The sequence below is a fragment of the Pan troglodytes genome, chromosome 12, assembly GCF_028858775.2.
Source record: "Pan troglodytes isolate AG18354 chromosome 12, NHGRI_mPanTro3-v2.0_pri, whole genome shotgun sequence".
Classification (NCBI taxonomy): Eukaryota; Metazoa; Chordata; class Mammalia; order Primates; family Hominidae; genus Pan; species Pan troglodytes.
The window spans coordinates 121,062,108-121,082,256 of record NC_072410.2 but is presented as its reverse complement, the minus strand read 5'-3'; the positions used below and the strand labels follow the sequence as shown (position 1 = coordinate 121,082,256).

The following is a 20,149-nucleotide window of genomic DNA, read 5'->3' as shown; positions in this document are numbered from 1 at the left end:
TCTGCCAGCTGCCAATGCTCTCTCTCCATCCCCAGGCTCTGCAGCTGCAAGTCACTGGGGCCACTTCCCCAAATCCCAGACACCCAGGAGTCCTATGTGGCAGGCACTCCTTGTTTTAAATTCTGGGAACATCGGCTGTCGCTATACATTTAATATAGTGATTAAATAACAGGAGGACCTGAAGTATCTTGGAAGGAAAACCTTCATTGTTTGCAGGAACAGGTGATCCTCTGAAAATGCCTATTCACAAATGCACTTTATTAAAAAACACAAACACACATGCAGACTGAAAACGAGAGAACCACGGCCCCTGCTACAGCGAACACTGCCACGGAATGGTGTCTGCGGAAGACCAATATCATAAGGTGGAAAAATAAAGGAAATAAAAGAGCAAATAAGAGGAAACGACAGCTCTCCTAAAAGCTGATTTCATGCCATGTATCTCTGGTATAATGGCGCGTGTTAGAGCTAAAATTGAGGGCTTCAAAAACTGTTACCTGAGTTCTGAGTTTAATCATATCGGCTTCCATCTGGGAATTGGATTCATTTAGCTCCTTGATTTCTTCATCTAACTGTTTGATTTCTTCATCATTTTCTATACCTGTAATAATGAATATTAGTATGTTAAAACTATTATATACAAAAATATTAGAGTTAGAATTTTGGGAGCTTTCTTTGTTCCTTTTATATTCGTAATTGAATTTGCTTGGAAAATAGACTCTTGAATTAGAAAGGAAAAAATCATCACAATCTCTGTGTCTTTCTATTCCCTACCACTGCCCCTTCCCCACCTAAGTCCCCCCACAAAAAGGAACAAACAATTGAGACACACAGAAGACTCCCAGGCACTTTGAGGGTCGAGCTCCCAGGGACAGTTAACCTGGGTCTTAGATGTATCGAGGCAGAAACCACCTGGTCCTGAGTGCCGATTTGCTGAGCCTGGCCTGTTTTCTCCTGCTTTTGTTCTCTCTCTCGACTCGCTGTCTGCATCAGTCATTCTGCAAACACCCCAGGCTTGGAGCCAGGCTCTGCAGGTATGTTCATCAACAAGGCCAGGTCCTCCCGCCCTCACTCAGGTCAGGTTCTGGGTCAGAAAATGGGCAACAGACGTGTAACCACAAACGCAGTCCAGCAAATGCTGAGGATGACCTCACCTTACCCACCGACAGGAAGCTGTGGGAAGTGGGAGAGGGACATGGGGGCTGGCCGGAGGGAGATGGCCACAAAAGGGCTCTCTGAATATTCGACATTTAGCAAATAAAAAATCTCATTCTGAATGATTAAAAAGTATGCACTAACTAACAGAATTCCCAATTTGTAAACTCTGCCAGAATGATGACCTTGGCCAGGTGTGTACCTGACCATCTGAGTGTCCCTGGTGGGTGACTGCTGCCCTGCCGAGGTCCCTGGGGCACCTGGATCAGTCCTGGCATAGCTGGGCACAGGGCCCAGATGCCCATATTTACAAAGGCCATTCTGGACACCTGCTTCCCTGGCCGGCTGTGTCTGGTTACTGGCAACATTACACTGCCAACGCCAAAGAGATGGAGATTCCTCTCTATTCGTGACCACTTGACCTCACACAATTGGGTGTACACAGAAGGAGAGCAGGAGTTTGGCAAACACAGTCACCCTAGAAAATTCAGGATTTGAGATTGCTGTTCTCATTGGCCACACAGCACCACAATGGATCTTTACTCAAAACTAATGGAAAATGTATCCAGGCCTCCTAGGACTCCCAGTGGGTAGATGCTGTTTTCAAGCTTTGCAGACAGAAGGGCAGAAGGGGTACAATCAACCAGAGGCCGAGGCCTGAGAGCACCCCAAAAACCCTGCTGGCATCAGCAGAACAGAGGTGGAGGCTCCTCTCTACCAAGACGTTAGAAAGATGAGAGTAAGAGAAAGTGACGGATCAGTGGGATTGGGCCTTAGATGCTGCTTTTAGTGAAACGAAAAAAAAAGTTACACCCTCAAGATAAAAATACCCAATGCAAAAAATCCCAATTCATAAAGCAACTAAATTATGAACGAACGTATCATTTCTGAAGCATTCCCCACAAGCTTCTGTTAAACTGCAAGCATCCAAATGCCTTTAGAACAGCTCCATGTGAAGGAGGCCCTCAGAACACGACGTGGTGAAGCTTCGACCCTCTACAGCTGTCACAGGCAACTTTCTCAAGCACATTCCTAGGAATCCCATCTCGCAGAGGCCTTTCAATATATTTCTATCAAAAACCTTGGACTGGGATGTTTAGTTTGAAGAATTCATGATGAATGTCAAACTAACTGGCCTATCAGGCTTTGTTATCTAATTGATCTGCCAGATCAGGTCAACTGTTCTGACAGAAGTCAGTGTCATTTTAAATCCAAATAAAAGTCTTGATACGGGTCCCATGACAACCTTTCATCTCTAATTTTGTTCTGGGAGTGATGGATGGGTGGATATTACTTCCATAGCTCTGCTCTGTCCTGGGGGACCACCCTCAGGCCCAAGTGGTCACCAACAGCCCTTTGTGGGAGCCTGGGAACGTCTCAGTCCTGGGGCTGCCCACTGCGGCTCTGTGCAGCACGCCATTCCTTTGTAAGGGGGAGGAGGGAGACAGGGAAACGGTGCCAGGAAGAACCGGCAGGTCACAGAGGCATTCCCGGCCCATGAGATTCTGTAGGACGAGGGAATGTGGAAGAGGAGGGCCTGCAAACTGATTCTGTAGAGCTGTCCACAGCCACATTCCTGGGACATCCTGCGAGCCCCCAGGCACGTGCGCCTCGGCGTGAAGCCCCCTCAGGGAGAGGAGAGCTCTGGGTTGGGTGGGAATTCTCCTTATCCCTGCAGCAGGGCAGTGACTGGCCCAGGAAGCAGTCCCTGGGGTTGCTGGGGCCTCTGAGCTGAGCCTCACTTTGTGGATGGTTAGGCTGGAACTAGGGTTTTTTTTTTGTTGTTGTTTGTTTGTTTTGAGATGGAGTTTGCTCTTGTTGCCCAGGCTGGAGTGCAATGGCGTGACCTTGGCTCACTGCAACCTCCACCTCTCGGATTCAAACGATTCTCCTGTCTCAGCCTCCTGAGTAGCTGGGATTACACGTGCCTGCCACTACACCCGGCTAATTTTTGGTATTTTTAGTAGAGATGGGTCTTCACCATGTTGGCCAGGCTGGTCTTGAACTCCTGACCTCAGGTGATCTGCCCACCTCAGCCTCCCAAAGTGCTGGGATTACAGGCGTGAGCCACCGCGCCCAGCCACAACTAGGGTTTTATAATACATTCCACCAGTTGGCCTGCAAGCTGTCAGGAGAAACTGCCTTTATAAAAAACTGGCCTGAGCAGGGAGGGCCCAGCCAAAAAGCAGCATCTCAGAGCCAGAAAATCCACCCACTGGACACCAAAGCAAAGAAGCAAAAAAATCCTACTCAAATTAGCATAGCGTGGTCCTGGAAGATTTTGATTTACTTCAGGATCCTGGTAGCTCTTGAGAGACCAGTGTCCCATGGTGAACCCAGCCAGCGCTGGTCACTCTCACTAATGGCTTGGTGGAATTTCCATGCCTCCTGGAATTTCCTTTTCCTTACAGCTGAAGTAGAAATGTGAGTTCCCACACTTTGGAGCTCTCAGGAATATTAAGCGAAATAAGTAGGTGAAGTTCCTGACAAAGCGCTTCATGTTTTCAGGGCTTGATGGAGGTTAGAGCTCCTTTCCCTAGCTTGCTTTCTGCTGTGATAGTAAAAGGAAAGAAAAAGCATTATCTTATTTCCTTCTCTCCTAACACTGCCCCTGCCCCTACTACCCACCAAAAAGCCACTGATGGTACAACTTCAGCCAAGGTGCCAAGGTGCTAAGAGGCATACAGTGAACTTCTGCAAAAGAGTTCTGAAGGGAGACTCACTAACAGCCATGCCGGCTGCTCAGGCAGAGCTGAGTACTAATGCGTGATGAGATCACTCCACGGATAAAGAAAATAAGGTGATCCTTGTTTGGCAGAGACATGAGAGCAGGCTCGTCCCTAAACTTAAAAAAGAAAGAAAGAAAAATACTTTAGAGCCAGAAGGGAACCTCAAGGACATTTAGAATAGCTGCTTCCCTTTCAGACAAATGCTCAAGAGAAAGCGCTAAAATCCAGTGCCAGGGTCCTTCTTGGCCGAGTCAGTGCCTCACAGTGGATTCCGGTGGCTTCTCTGTCCCACACAGTGTCCGGGCCTCACATGGAGGGAAGCTGCTGCGCACTCTTGTTACACTGAAGGTATAAAAATGACCCCAGGAAAGGCTTTACACTCAGGATATGAAAGAAAAGAAGGCCGGGCATGGTGGCTCACGCCTATAATCCCAGCACTTTGGGAGGCTGAGGCGGGCAGATCGCTTGAGCTCAGGAGTTCAAGAGCAACACGGGGGCAACATAGTCAGAACTCATCTATAGTAAAATATTGAAGGCCAGGCATAGTGGCTCACACCTGTAATCCCAGCACTTTGGGAGGCCGAGGGAGGTGCATTGCTTGAGCTCAGGAGTTTGAGAGCAGCCTGGGCAACGTGGCGAAGCCCCATCTCTACCAAAAATACAAAAATTAGCTGAGTGTGATAGTGCACGTCTGTAGTCCCAGCTACACAGGAGGCTGAGGTGGGAGGATCGCTTGACCCTGGGAGGCGGAGGTTGCAGTAAGCCAAGATGGTGCTACTGCTCTCCAGCCTGGGTGACAGAGCGAGACCCAGTCCAAAAAACGAGAGGGATTGTCTTTTCCACATCTACAGCAAGGGCAACAGGAACACAGAGCTTCAGATGCGAAGAATGGTACCACAGCATCAGGAATTGGATGCTGTGCCTCTGTCCCCTGAAGAGCATCAGGAATTGGATGCTGTGCCTTTGTCCCCTGAAGAGCAGCAGGAATTGGATGCTGTGCCTCTGTCCCCTGATGAGCAGCAGGAAAGGTCCCTGGACCCTTCCTGGATTAGCTACACAGACATGGAAATGATGCCTGGGCACACAACTGTGCTCTGGGGGTAAGAAAGAACTATCTCAGTTTGGTGCAAACAGTGTCAGGAATCGACAGCCCCAGGCAGCAGCACACACTTGGACTTAGGAAGACCCACTTCCACCACCTGTTCTCCCAGTGACCTGCAGCTCCTCTTTTTTACCCATGGATGTGCGTGCATTAGGATCTGCAGCAGGGGGAACAGTTTGTCCTAAAACTTAGCACAACACGAACTGTGTCTAGAAACTTGGGTGAAATGCAGCGCCTGGCTGAAGGCTGCCCAGCAGCAGCAGCTGGGCCCAGTGGGCGGGCGGTGGCCCTGGAATGCCCGTGTCCCGGCTGCTTTCCGGTGGGATGACGCCCAGTTGTTGGTTCCTCTAGTTTAGAGTCACAGACCAACTGCTTATCTTTATCCCTCCGAGTTAGCACCTGTTTTTGTGAATTAACTCCTTGTGTGCAGCAGTAATAGGAATGTCTAGTGCCCTCAATGCCGACTCAGGCCCACCGATGAAGAGATGGCCACCTCAGGGATCTGCCCACCGCCGCCCAGGTGGACCAGCCCAGGTGTGAATGGCCCCTCCTCTAGGATTGGCAGATCTGTTCTCTCCATATTTTCTTTCCTTTTCTGTTTTGAACTGGCCTACCTAACCTAACCGCCACTTCCTTCATTAATGGGGAACAAAGGCACGTGGACTCGGATCAATTGTCTAAGGATTTCCACTTTAATCCAGGGTTATTCAGGGGTGAAATGCCCTCTAAGTATTTTGAAAAGCGCCCGGCATGCGGATGGGGCTCAGGGAATGTTTTCTTTCTGGCAAGGAGCACTGCTCCGTAATAACTAGAAAGCGAAAGTTGGCTATCCTGGTGTCTCAAAAGCGGGGTCCTTACACTGGCTGCTTGGGACTGCATCCACAGGGAGAGGTTGTGAGGGTGGGTCAGGGTTTTCTGGAAGGCAGAAACTGACAGGAGCAGCCTGGGGGACAGGAGCAGCCTGGGAGACAGGAGCAGCCTGGGGGACAGGAGCAGCCTGGGGCACAGAAGCAGCCTGGGGGACAGGAGCAGCCTGGGAGACAGGAGCAGCCTGGGGGACAGAAGCAGCCTGGGAGACAGGAGCAGCCTGGGGGACAGGAGCAGCCTGGGAGACAGGAGCAGCCTGGGGGACAGGAGCAGCCTGGGAGACAGGAGCAGCCTGGGAGACAGGAGCAGCCTGGGGCACAGGAGCAACCTGGGGGACAGGAGCAGCCTGGGAGACAGGAGCAGCCTGGGGGACAGGAGCAGCCTGGGGCGCAGGAGCAGCCTGGGGGACAGGAGCAGCCTGGGAGACAGGAGCAGCCTGGGGGACAGGAGCAGCCTGGGAGACAGGAGCAGCCTGGGAGACAGGAGCAGCCTGGGGCACAGGAGCAGCCTGGGGGACAGGAGCAGCCTGGGAGACAGGAGCAGCCTGGGGGACAGGAGCAGCCTGGGAGACAGGAGCAGCCTGGGGGACAGGAGCAGCCTGGGGGACAGGAGCAGCCTGGGGGACAGGAGCAGCCTGGGAGACAGGAGCAGCCTGGGGGACAGGATACCTCCAGGAGCCCCAGACCTTGAGGACCAATGTCAAGAAGCTGATGACCTTTCTGGTGAACAATGGGCCACATGTTGAGGAATAGTTTGTACTGGCTGCTGGCAGAGGGAGTCCTGCAGGTACACACACGTGGGACGTTCAGGCGTCTCTCATGCTGTCCTCAGGACCACCAATAACAGTCAGATGAGAGGGGACCCCCGTGGCTGCGGCCAGGGGCTTCATGCCTGCATGCTTGGGAGCTGCTCAGGTGTGGCTCACTCTTGGTGGATTTGGGGAGGAGGTGCCCTTTGGTAAAGGTACAGCAGGAGGGTGCCAGGTTCTGCCCAGGTTCAGCTTTGTAGGGTGGATCTGTGCATCATAGGTCTGGGAGCCTTCAGCCCAGGGCATCCGTGCTTTGTGGTGCTTGAAGAGGTTTGCAGGCTCCATTTAGAAATACAAAATTAGGGGTGCATCTTGCAAGTGAAAGCTGAGAAGGGGAGGCTGGGCTTCTGCTGTGAAGGGGACCAGTCTGCTCAATGGCTACAGGTTACAGCTGATCTCATTATTCCCAGGAGCCATGTGCTATAAAGTTACTGCACACAGGCTGAGAGCAGAATCACTGCTTTTGGAAACAAAGGGCCAAGCTCCTGCCACCCTCTGGTCCCATTTTTGTCAATCGATCAATAAAAAACCCTGTTAATATGGTTTGGCTGTGTCCCCACCCAAATCTCATCTTGAATTATAGTTCCCATAACCTCCACGTGTCGTGGGAGGGACCTGGTGGGAGGTAATTGAATCATGGGGGTGATTACCTCCATGCTGTTCCTGATACTGAGTTCTCACGAGATCTGGAGGTTTTATTAGGGCTTTTCCCACTTTGCTCTGCACTTCTCTCTCCTGCCGCCATGTGAAGAAGGACACATTTGCTTCCCTTTGCACCATGATTGTAGGTTTCCTGAGACCTCCCCAGCCATGTGGAGCTGTGAGTTGATTAATCCTCTTTCCTTTATAAATTACCCAGTCTCGGGTATTTCTTCATAGCAGTGTGAGAATGCACGAATACACCTGTTTTATGTGTGCTCCCATTTAAAGACAACTTATTTAATAGATACTGTGGATTCCTTAACATAGAAACTCCCAGCCAACAGTCACAACCATGACTCCTGTCTGAAGGGAGCTTGGCTAGTGTGTGTTTTCTCTGTGAGGCACATCACAGCCCCCTGCCCTTAGGAACACCAGACACTTCAGCTGCTCTGCGAGTGCACAGGACTAACTACAAAAGCACTGAGATCATTGCCTGCGTCTACAAATTAATTTCGGCAGGGAGATGACCTCGCAAATAGAGTCCCCAGATCATGAGGGTGGACTGTGGATGTTTCTAAGGGCTTAAGTGGCTCTCCTCTCTCCTGCTCCTCCAGAGGCCCCCAGTTTTCCTCTGCAGAACTCTCTACACACCTGTGCTGGTTGGTGACAAGAGAGACCCTCAGAACAAAACAGATTTGCAGGTGGAATCAAGAAAATCAGGCACCAGACATGCAGAGAGTGAGGGCGACAGGGGAGGGGGTGCCATCCTTGTTATCTGTGGCCTGGGGTGGCCCCAAAGCTGCTCCTGGGTGGAGAAACCCTGGATGAGGGCCTGAGGGACACAGGCAGAAATGTGGGCACACTGGGGTTCCAGGGAGTAAATCGTCCAGTGCTGGAGAGACCCTCAGGACTTGGGCTCATGATTCCGGTGAGCAGTGAAATCGGTGAAGGTGGGAGACGGTTTTGAGAAAGACTGCTTTTTTCTCAAGTTGCTTCGCTTTATAGATGAGAGGGCCAGAATTATCTCTGCCCCTGCTTTCTCAGAAAAGTGAGCTGTAACTGTCAAAGGACACAGAGCTGGCATGGCCGTGCCCGCTGGGCCTTCCTGACCATGGGTGCCACGAGGGCTGGAGGGGTGCTCACCGTTGCTGGCCCGCTGTTTGATGGTCAGCATCTGCTCTCCAGAAAGCTTTGCCTTCTTCATCGCTGACGTGGCTCTCGGGCATCCTGACAAGCTGTGGACAAGACACAGGACGGCCATTAGTCAACTGTCTAATGTCCCAGCCCTGCAGGGAAGTGGTGGTAAGCAAGGTGTAGAATAGCATTATTAGGTTGGTTGCCAGCAAAAGGCTGTCTGAAAATGAGAAAAAGCAAAAAGACCAATGCATACAGTATGAGAGTTATGCACACATGGGGTGCATGAGTGTGCACTCATGCATGTGGTGAGCACTGATCATGGGTGCTCGGCTGGGGCTGCCTCTTGGCGGGGGGTCTTGGGAGCTGGGGCTCTGAGAGCAGAGGAAATCTGCCCTTCATTGTATAACTTTCAGAGCTTTTTGGAACTTTCGTAGAGTGATAATATTGCTTAAAAATCTTTATTATGGAAAGCATCAAGCTTATAGAAAGGTTGGGTTTAAAAGTTAATTTCAAATATACAAAAGTAGAGACAGCAGAATAATGAACTCAACCCAAATTCAGCTGTTATCTCTCAAGGCTAGTCACCTGTGCCCCTCCTGCTTCCCCAATCTCAAAGGTGAAAACATAACTGCAATCTCCTTATCTCACTTACAATTTTTAGCCAGTTTTCTAATATCAGCAGCTATTCAGTCTGTTTTCAAACTTTCCAGGTGTCTCTTCACTTTTCTCAGCCACTGGTTTGTCGACGTCAGGATGCGTCTCAGCTCTTCGCAGTGTATGTGGCAGATGTGGCTGGCAGCCTCCGGGGCAGGAAGGCACCTCTGCCTCCTTTTCTGTCCTGTTGGGTGTTTGCTGAAGATGGCGTGTCCTGTGTGCCGAGCGCCTCTTCCATGCAGTCCCGTGCCTCGGCTTCCTCACAACTCCTCAGTCTCCGAGGGGCCTTCCCTCCCTTCCAGGGGCTCCTGGACGTGCTGGTCAACTGGAGTCCTCACTGTGCTAAAGGCCAGGGGCCATCTGGCACTTAACTATGGGTGAGGTGAAAAACTTCTATATATAACGCTTTTTTTTTTTTTTTGAGAGAGAGTCTTGCTCTGTCACCCAGGCTGGAGTGCAGTGGCCCGATGTCGGCTCACTGCAGCCTCTGCCTCCTGGGTTCCAGTGATTCTCCCGCCTCAGCCTCCCGATTACAGAATTATAGCCTCTGGGATTACAGGTGTGTGCCACCACACCTGGCTAATTTTTGTATTTTTAGTAGAGACAGGGTTTCACCATATTGGCCAGGCTGGTCTTCAACTCCTGACCTCAGGTGATCTGCCCGCCTTGGCCTCCCAAAGTGCTAGGATTACAGGCATGAGCCACCGCACCCCGCCTATAATGTTTTATATATGTATATGACATATGTGTTTATTCTCTCTATACATAATATTGTATTTCACCTGTATATGAAGTGTTAGATGGACCGTGTCCGTAAGTCGTGTGATGGTGTGTTAGGGATATATCTAGAAACACTCTTTACTAGTGCAGGCAGATTACATCATTATTAGAAATATCTCTTTAATATCCGCATTAATATAATTAAGCTTTCTAAATATTATTTTTGTAATACATTTTCTTTTAAAATTTTTTTAAGAAAACAGGAAAATTCATAGCAGAAGAACTTGATCGTAATACATTTTCAACTGGGGATATTAGTGGTTGTTTTTGGGGAAATCCTATCTTTGTATAAAAATATTTCCAGTATTCTTCATCCACACCACAGGTCTAAGTTGTTATTTTTTTGATGTGATGTTTGCATCTCATAATTATAATAGAATATTCATAAAATTCTAAATAATCATTGCTGTTGCCTGACTGTGTCCCCTGAAATCTCGTGCACTGAAATCCTGACCCCCACCGGGATGGTGTTAGGACAAGGGGCATACGGGAAGTGAGGAGGCCTCGTGATGGCATCCGTGCCCTTATAAAAGGGACCCAGACAGCTCCTTAACCCCTTCTCCCATGTGAGGACAGAGTGAGAAGGCGTCGTTCACCAACCAGAGAGCAGCCGTTGCCAGATGCCGAATCTGCTGGTGCCTCGGTCTCGGACTTCCAGTCTCCAGAACTTGGAGGAATAAATTTCTGGTTTCTACGCTGCCCAAGGTATGGTATTTGTTTTTGCAGCCCTGGAACGTCTAAGACAATCACCAGTATTTGTTGCTCATACCACAACTCTGTGGCTGTGAACTGCTGTGTTTGCTGATGATGTTCCTAGGTTCAGTGGGAGAAGGAGCAGCGGGGACTTTAACCCCAGCGTCATCAGCTCCAGCATCATCAGCTCCGGCGTCATCAGCTCTGGCGTCATCAGCTCCAGCATCATCAGCTCCCGCGTCCTATCCCATCCCAGGGCAAGCCGCACGGGAAGCCCCAGGAGCAGAGAGGCCTCTGGGAACTGGGTGGCCTGACAGGGTGGGCACGGTGGGTGCCCTGGCTTCTCCTGCTCGCCCTGACTGCATCCTCAGGAATCCGGACAGTCCCTGAGGGGGTCCTGGCTCGTGGTTCCCTTTGCTGTTTTTTTGTTCATTTATTTGTTACTAGACATTGGCACTGCTGCTTCTGATGGATCCTCTCACCCTGCCTGCTGCTGTTTACACCGGAAATCCCTGTGCTCCTCAAGCTGTCTTTAGTGTGGGGCGTGAACGAACCCCTCGCGTTCCGGAGGGAACAGGCTCCTCTTCAGTCCTCCCTGATGGGGCCTGGGCAACAACCTGGCAGTCGTCCCCACTCCGGGGCACCCTCCTGGGTCTTCTCCTGCCTCCCCATCAGATCCCAGCAGGACGCCCTGCAAATCCGGCTGGGGTGGGGGCTGACACTTCTGCTTCCCTAGCTTATCCGTAAATCTGCTTCTGAAGGCGAGCTGGATATTTTCATTTGTAAAATAAGTTCTCAAAAGATCTGTTAAGGCTCTCCTAAAATAGGATGCTTGGATGTTAACGCCACTTTTCCCCTTCCTGCCACTGGACACACTGCGGCTGTCACACACATCTTCCTGCAGGTGTGTCTGCGCTTTGGCCCTGCATCCAGGTAGACTCTGCAGTCAGGTGACTACACCTGGCAAGTCCTTCATGAGACCAGGAGGCCCACTGGACCTCACAGTGCACCCCCTGATGCTCTAACGCACGTAAGACGTGGAACTGGCTAGGAAAGACTTAGGCAGTCCTGTTTGCTCACTTGTGAAACGAGAATAAAATATTGAATTGACTGTGTTTGTGAAGTTTAATGAAAAGAATGTGTATTCTTGAGGGCAAGGATTAAAATGCATTTTTTTGTTCACTGCTCTGTATCCCCATGATGGGAGAGTGCTGGAGATGGAATAGGTGCCCAGTGACGACTTCTGAAAGCATAAAATGTCTGAATACACTTTCTGATGGCTCAGTGAGTGGAGGCCCAGGGTGAGTGTGAGTGCACCCAGGCTCTGGAAGGTGCAGACTGAGCCCTCAAAGAGGCCTGCGGCAGGATTTTGCAGGACTTCCAAGTTAAGAGAAGACTCTTAGCCGGGCGCGGTGGCTCATGCCTGTAATCCTAGCACTTTGTGAGGCCGAGGCGGACAGATCATGAGGTCAGGAGTTCCAGACCAGCCTGGCCAACATGGTGAAACCCTGTCTCTACTAAAAATACAAAAATTAGCTGGGCGTGGTGGCAGGTGCCTATAATCCCAGCTACTTGGGAGGCTGAGGCAGGAGAATCTCTTGAACCCGGGAGGCAGAGGTTGCAGTGAGCCGAGATCGCACTGCTGCACTCCAGCCTGGGTTACAGAGCAGGACTCCGTTTCAAAAAAAAAAAAAAAAGACTCTTGAGTGCAGCTGCCGCCCTGGGTTAAGATGAGAGGAGGGCTGGGGTGAGGGCGAGGGTGACGCCTGGTCGGTCCACGGTGCGTGTGGCCCAGCCCGGCTCAGTGTGATCCTCACAAATGCAGGGAGCAGCTCCCATCTTTCCCCCGCTGAACCTCTCTGGCCTTCCGCCGTCTGAACCTCCGCGGCCCTTTCGACTTTCCCTGCGTTTGCGAATGGCATTGAGGGGCCAGGAGCTGCAGGTGGGGAGAGAGGCAGGGCCACAAAGGCACGCCTCCTCCTCCTTGCCATCCTCCCAGCGAGCAGCCTCTGCTGTTTGCGCCTGAAACCCCTCCCTTCTCTTCATCACTTCAGTCCAGGTCTGTGCTGCTTTCTCCCTCAGCGAGGCCCCTGGGCCTCAGCCTGGGTCCCATCCGTTCCATCCCACAGCTGAGAAATGGCCCCAGGGGCACAGCTGTGATTGCCCCCACTCCCCCAGGAGAGCTTCCAGCAGCTTCTCTGAGAGCAGCTGCCGATGCTGGAATATTTCCTAGAGCAGGGGTCCCCAAACTCCCGGCCGTGGCCTGTGAGGAACCGGGCCGTACAGGCGGAGGTGGGCAGTGGGCGGGCGAGCATTCTCACCTGAGCTCCGCCTCCCGACACGTCAGCGGCGGGATTCGATTCTCCCAGGAGCGCAAACGCTATTGAGAACTGCGCCTGCGAGGGGTTCCGGGCTGCGGGCTCCTTAGAAGTTAATCCTGGTGATCCCAGGTGGAACGGTTTCATCCAGAAACCATCCCACCCCTTTTCTGTAGAAAAATTAGCTTCCGGCCGGTCGCGGTGGCTCACGCCTGAAATCCCAGCACTTTGAGAGGCCGAGGCGGCGGATCACGAGGTCAGGAGATCGAGACCATCCTGGCTAACACGGTGAAACCCCGTCTCTACTAAAAATACAAAAAATTAGCCGGCGTGGTGGCAGGCGCCTGTAGTCCCAGCTACTTGGGAGGCTGAGGCAGGAGAATGGCGTGAACCCGGGAGGCGGAGCTTGCAGTGAGCCGAGATCGCGCCACTGCACTCCAGCCTGGGCGACAGAGCGAGACTCCGTCTCAAAAAAAAAAAAAAAAAAAGAAAAAAAAAAAGAAAAATTAGCTTCCATGAAACCGGTCCCTTGTGCCAAAAGGTTGGGGGCCGCTGTCCTAGAGGGCCTTTGCGACGGGCTCTTCTCACACGTGCTGCCTCCCGCTGTCCACTCACGAATTCCCCAGGCCAGCGATCTTCTCTGCCGCTAGGTGAACGCCCCTGGCGCTCCCACTTGAGTTTGCTGTCCCGCCCTGTCCCCATCCAACTGACCTCCTAACTCTTTACTGTTTTGTCCACAAAGCAGGGCCCGGCCTGCACCAGGAGGCCCTCCCGGCCCAGGCTCTGGCCCACCACAGCGCTGCCTTCCTCGAATCCCCTGCGCCCTGGAGCGCAGCCTCCCGGGACGTGGACATGGGCGGTTCCCATCCTTGGTTATCTTTTCCTCTTCTGCTGGTCTGAGGGTGGTTCCTCGGAATGCCCACCACATTGCTATGTGTATCCCGGTGTCCAGGAGCCTTTGCAGATGGGACGTGTTTAGTAAAAATGCACAGCATAGAAAATGGAAACAGACTGACATCACGTCAGTGATTTTTCCTTTAGGATTCGGCTTTTGCAGAAACCGCCCCCAGCCTCCACCTCACTGGGGGTGCAGAGCTCCCCAGCCTCTTTCTCTTTTATGGGTCTTGCCGCAGAATTTTTAAAGATCTGCTCAGTTAAGTTCTTTAGGGCAGGTCTCACTTTCTGTTTCCCACAGTGGACTAAATGCTTGCAGAATGGTAGGTGCAGGCCTGGCGGAGAGCATTCACCCATGAACGAACAGCTCCTTAGTGGTGGGGTGGAGAGTGGAACCTCGTTTCCCTGGCTCTGCTCCAGGCTTGCTTCTTGGGAATTCTTGTTACCTACAACCTAGGAGCTCCAGGGAGAAGTGAAGTACAGGCTTGGAAGTCAGACTTTCTCTGCTAAGTCCTGCTTCTGCTGCTGACTTATTCTAGTGACCTGTCTAAGCTCGGGTGTTTCATTTGTAAAATGGGAATTTAAAAGCAAACAAAATTTCCCACCTCATAGGGATATTTTGAAGGTTGAATATAGAGAAAGGATATTAAACCAGAGCCATGAAAGGCAGATGTCAGGATAGCCAGGCCTGGGAGAACAGGTGAGGTTCCGTCCTGTGGAATCAGCTCAGTGAGCTCCGGCCACCACAGGCCTGGCTCTCTGGGGCACAGGTTGAGAGCCCGAGGTGAGGCCCCTCTGTGGATGGGCTTGGTGACGCAGCTCCCAGAGCCTGGCTGTGTTGGTGCAGATGTCTCCGCCACCTTCGCTGAGCAGCATCAACAGGCCCCTTCCCCATCCTCTCTGTCGCTGGGGTCCCTCCCTGCTCCCACTCGTCATGAGAGGGTGCATTTGCTTCTTCAGTGGCTCTTGCCTCATGACGCTGTCAGCTCCACCCCAGCAGGGTCATCCCCGTGTCCTTTCCACCCTCTCCACTCAGAATCACAGTTCGTGCCTGGGATACCACGGGCCCTAGAGGGATGTCTGTTGCGTGAATAAAATAGGAAGGACAGCGTCCTGCCTCTCAGTTGTCAGGAAGCAGGAGGGGCCGAGAGGCCGAGCTGCTTTCCCACTCTGATTCTGAGGAGGGAAGAGTGTGGGGGAGCACCCCCCTGGGTACACCTCCATGGAATCCTAACAGCCACCCCTTCCCCATGCCCTGCCCCCAGAACTCCCAGGCCAGTGTCCCAGGGCTGCCTGGCCCATCTCTCCTTTGTCCTGTATTTTATCTTTTCTAGTTTAGAATTATTTTTTGTCTCTTCTTAGCCATAGATGGCTTTTCCTGCATTCAAACCCTTAGACTGGGGAGTGGCTCCAGGCGTCCAGGTGAGAGGCACACGGCACCACCCTGAGAAACTCCGTGGCTCCCTGGGCATCAGCACGCTTCATCACCAATGGAACGCCCCGTGGCACAGTTATCTCTTTTTTTTGTTTTAAAAATATTTTAATAGAAACTAGGTCTCACCATGTTGCCCAGGCTGGTCTCGAACTCCTGGTCTCAAGCGACCCTCCTGCCTCAGCCTCCCAAAGTGCTAGGATTACAGGTATGAACCACCACATTCAGCCTTTTTGTTGTTGTTGTTAAAACAGAAATTTTGATGGCTTAAAGTCCCATGTTAAAAATTTTGTATTATCCATTACTAACACATCACACAAGCACTTTCCAGCTCAGGTAGTGTTTGGGGACCCAAGGCAAGCGATCATTCTGAGCTACGCTGTATGGATTAGCGAATGAAGCAGAAGCACTTGGGGAAACCGGACAGGCCCCGCGGATAGCAGTTGTGTGGTGCCTGGCAATTCCTGGCTCAGGAGCAGAGCTCCCCGCCGGGTTCCCAGAAGCTTTGGGCCCCGGTGGGCACCCCCAGAGGAGAGAAGGAGGAGCCGCTCAAGCCCCCCCATGCCACTCACGATGCTTCCTCCCTCCTGTTTTAGATCCAGCAGAGAAACCAGCCTAACGGGGAGGAGGTGCCGCGTGAGGAGCCAAGGACATTCCCAGCAAATACTTTCACAGCTTAAAAGCCGCAGCCAAAAGCAGCTGCTGAGGCTACGCCAAGACAAAGGCGCATAAAATGAGGATGGACATGGTGCACGTTGGCTGCTTTGACTTGACTTCAGGGAAACCCCGTCACCCATGTTCTCTTGCTTCAGGCGCTTCTTTCAAGGCCACTGAGTGAGCGCAGAGTGACAGCTGTGGCCCCCCAGGGGGTGGCCCTGTCCCATTCCTATGCCCCAGTGTATGCACAGGGCCTCACTGCCCGGCTGGGGGCCTGGGGCCTGCATTGTAGGGTGAGAGGTAGACGAGAGGACCCCGGGGTCCTGCCAGTTGGTTCCGTCCCAGGGTGGACCCCTGTTGTCGGCAGCACCCAGGGGTCCCTGCAGACGCCGTGCTCCAGAGGGGCTGCACACGGCCACCTTGTCCTCAGCTCCCCATGGGTGCCTCAGCTCCTGAAATCATGCAGTGTGGTCAGAAGGTGGCTCCTGCTGGGAGGTGGGCACTGGGGTACTTGTCCACTCTTATGTCAAAAAGGCCCATTTTCTCATGACTTGATTACAAAGTTCCTTATTAAGTGTATTTAGTCATATCTATTAGGGATCTCCCCATCCTGGCTTCTCCTACCTTGAAAATAAAGGAACAGAACTAAGTTATGTGCGGTGAATTAAGTGCATGGGAGAGAACCACCCAGAGGACCGACGGCTCCAGGAAGCAGAGGCCACCGGTGCAGGGAGGCAAGTCCCCCATGGGTGGGGGGATAGGGGCGCCACACGGCCGGAAACTGCAGAGTCCACATTCCTGGACCCACACTGCGGTTCAGCACCGGCTTTGCCCACAGTCTCATGCTGCTTCTCTTCACTCTCAGTTAATAAAACTGCCTGCTGGGAATGACAAATAATGGTGTTATTTAAGGAGCAGGAGCCTTCAGCAAGAGTTTGGGAAACTAAATTAGGAAACAAAGACGGGACTGAAGAATGATGCATTCTGTCCAAACGCGGCTGTGTCGGTGCTGCCAATTCCAATCCAGTGACTGCACTGCCAGCTCAGGTCCAATTTGGAAGAGAACCCTGGGAACAGGCCCAGCGCGGCCCTGGGGGGTGGTGGCGGCCCTGGCGCGGTGACAGTGCCATCTAGCGGTGGCCTGGGGGCGGTGCTGGTCCCGGGCTCTCGGGAAAGTCCACACACCTGGCTCAGCCAAGGAGGTCAGCCCACGGCTGGTCTCGGGTGTAAACTATAAAGAGGGTGCTTACTATTTTACTCACACGTTAGTTCTGAACGTGAGATCCAGCAGCCTGTTACAGAAACGCTTCTCCAATTAAAGTCAAGTGCTGCTGAGTGTAGGTTTGGAAGTCACCAAGTTTCAGTGCGGGGAAGTTCTGGGCAGCAAGTAGTTAAGCGGCTGCTCCACCCGCTTGCCCCAGGCCCCAGACGTCTGGCACCAGGCGTCAGCACCAGGGATTCCAGATGAAGGTTCCAGCGAAAGCTTTAGAAGGGCTTCAAACCGAGCTCCGGGGAGGCCCTGACATTTTTTATCTGGACATCAGCTAGAAGGGCCTTTTCCTGGAGAACATTACAGTTGGAAATAACTAAATAAGTGAAACTTTCGAAGGGGGATATGGTTAACAAGACACAGAGATTGGGAAGAAAAATAAGTAATTTGAGAGGAGGTGGGAGTGTGTGTAGAGGCTTTGTTGCAGCTGGAAGGTGCTAGGATGAGAACTCAAGACAAAGAGCTGCGGGTGGGAAGAGCCCAGCCAGGTGCTGTCTGCGATTCAGTAACCTCTGAAAATCGGCTCCACACAGCCAGGGGCAAACAGTTTCCTTCACAGTGAGTTTCACTCTAATAACATTTTATTTATTTTACTATTCCCTATTCCACTGCTACTATTTTAATACTCTAACTATATAATATGTAATTTATATGAGACACAATGCACTCCAGGTGTACACTGTTACTGTGTATTTTAATCCTATTCTTGTCACTGATTGACTCATGATGACGGAGCATCTCCTCAATAAGCAAACGGGGATTTGGTGCAGCAGCCACAGCCTGTCCTGCATTTGCCCCGGTCGCCACGAGAGCAGCTCTCCTGTGGTTGGCTTCCCGGACTCTGGCCCCAGCATATGTGAGGAAGGGCAGGAGGGTGTTCTTGGAGCCACGTGACATTTCTGCCTCTGACTGTGTATCAGATCTGCTTCCATCTCAGTGGGAAGCAATGGCATCGTGGACCCTTCTCAAGCCAAGATCCAGAATTTGGAGGTTTTTCCCCTAAAAATATTCTGTGCCAAACAGGGTGCTCTCAAACCATGGAGAGAGGGAAGCGTTTCTAGAACAGTGACCTCTGTGCCAGGTGGACGCCTCGGCCACAGCCACACAGGCAGGTGGTGCAGAAAGTGCAGCCGTGGGTGGCCGTGTGACCACCCAGATGGCTCCCAGCTCCCAGACCAGGTCCCTCCCACTGGGGTGCACGTCCACCTGCCTCAGGAAACAAAGGTCCCTCTCAAAGCCTGAGGGATGGCAGCTACCCACACAGCTCATTCCTGCAGCCCACGGAGTCCACCTGCCTCCTGCCCAAGGGATGGATTCTGGAGCCACTGCTATTCAGCAGTGACAATCAAAACACTGTTAGGAGAAGAAGGCCTGAGAAGAGACGTTTTGAAGAGCCACTTCCATAGGTCATCAAACGTCCTATCTCTATTCACTCATCAGCAACACTTACCTCCTGTCCTCAAGCACAGTCCTAACAGGAGGGTCATGACAATGCTAACAGCAGTGGTGAGCTGCTGTAAATGCTTTACTTCTCACATGCTGGCATGCTCTTCAGACTTGGCCCACTGCTCAAACAATCTATGACCATCCCATTTTACAGAGGAGAAAATCGAGACGCAGAACAGCTAACTTGCCCCAGACCATACAGTCAAAAAAGGCAGGGCTGAGTTTATACCCAGGCCATCCAGCACCAGCCTCACCCTCCACTCCTCCTCCTGCAGCCTCTCTCCATGCACCCGTGAGTGACAGATGCTACACTCGGGCCCTGCCAGTGCAGTTCGGGCAGAGGCCCCTGTGAATACACATGCCCTACAGGGATGCACATGGTCCGATGATATGATGCTCTGCAGCATTACAGAGGGAGGTGGAGTCCGCATGGGTATTTAAAGACAGACATTTGTTTGAAGGGGACAAGGAGCAGTGGAAGGGCCAAAGAAGCCTGAGCAGCATGTCTTCAGCTTTGAATTTAGGTCTGGGTGCAACCAAAGGGCAGAGAGGCAGGGAGCTGGAGGGACGGGTAAGAGCTTATTAGGGAAGATCTCAAGTGCCTTATGGAGGAGAATGGATTTAGCTTCTAGGCAATGACAAAGGATTGGAAGCATGTAATCCTGGCAACCACACAGTAGAGTTTGCTTGGTAGAGAGCTCACTGGCAGCAGCATGGAGGATGCTTGCAGAGGGCAGAGGGCAGTGGGGGGGCCAGCGAGGAAGCTGGCAGAGGGGCCTGGGGGAGGAATGAGGGAGTACAGCCTGAGGCAGCAATGGGTTCAGAAGAGAGCACCCACTCAAGAGGAGTAAGAAGGGCTGGGGCTTGGTCACCCATTGGATGGGGCTTGCTGCTTTTGCATTCCAAATTGATAGTTTGGTTGAGTATAGAATACTGAGTGTGCAATCATTTTCCTAAGAGTTTTGAAGGCATTGTTCTATTTGATTCTTGTTTCCAGCATTGCTGTTGAGTACATCTCTTAGCTTCCTTTTCTTTTGTCTCTCACTTTGTCTCTGTTTGTCTCTCTCTCTCTCTGTATCCCCACTCCAGGTTCTCAAAATTTCATGATGATGAACCTCTGTGTGGTTGGCTATGACAGTTTTATATGTCAACATGGAGAGGACACAGCATCCAGTTGTTTAATCAAATACTTATCTAAGTGTTGCTGCAAAGGTATTTTGTAGAGTGACTAACATCTACCATCAGTTGGCTTTTTGTTGTTGTTGTTGTTGTTGAGACAGGGTTTTGCTGTTGTTACCTAGGCTGGAGTTCAGTGGCATGATCATACTCACTGCAGCCTCCAACTCTTGGGCTCAAGCAATTCTCACTCCTCAGCCTCCCATATAGCTATGACCACAGCCATGTACCACCATGCCTGGTTAATTTTTAAATTTTTTGTAGAGATGATGTCTTGCCATGTTGCCCAGGTTGGTCTTAAACTCTTGGGCTCAAGTGATCCTCCTGCGTCCTCCTCCCCAAATACTGGGATTACAGGTGTGAGCCACCACACTTGGCCTAGCTGACTT

At 51.8% G+C, this 20,149-nt stretch overlaps 1 protein-coding gene across 12 annotated transcripts in view; it reads right to left on the bottom strand.

Moving 5' to 3' along the window:
* Positions 1-20,149, bottom strand: part of MYT1L (myelin transcription factor 1 like) — a 559,436-nt gene that overhangs the window by 13,480 nt on the left and 525,807 nt on the right. For 8 of the 12 annotated variants that reach the window (XM_009441909.5, XM_009441910.5, XM_063789386.1 and 5 more), the window contains exons 22-23: positions 8,447-8,538; positions 498-601 (exon numbers count right to left, since the gene is read on the bottom strand). In XM_009441909.5, the coding sequence (XP_009440184.1) occupies positions 498-601; positions 8,447-8,538 (196 nt within the window). Of the gene's footprint in view, positions 1-491; positions 602-8,446; positions 8,539-20,149 lie in introns of all 12 variants that reach the window. The other 4 variants (XM_024354177.3, XM_063789385.1, XM_063789389.1 and 1 more) reach the window with 1 other exon arrangement.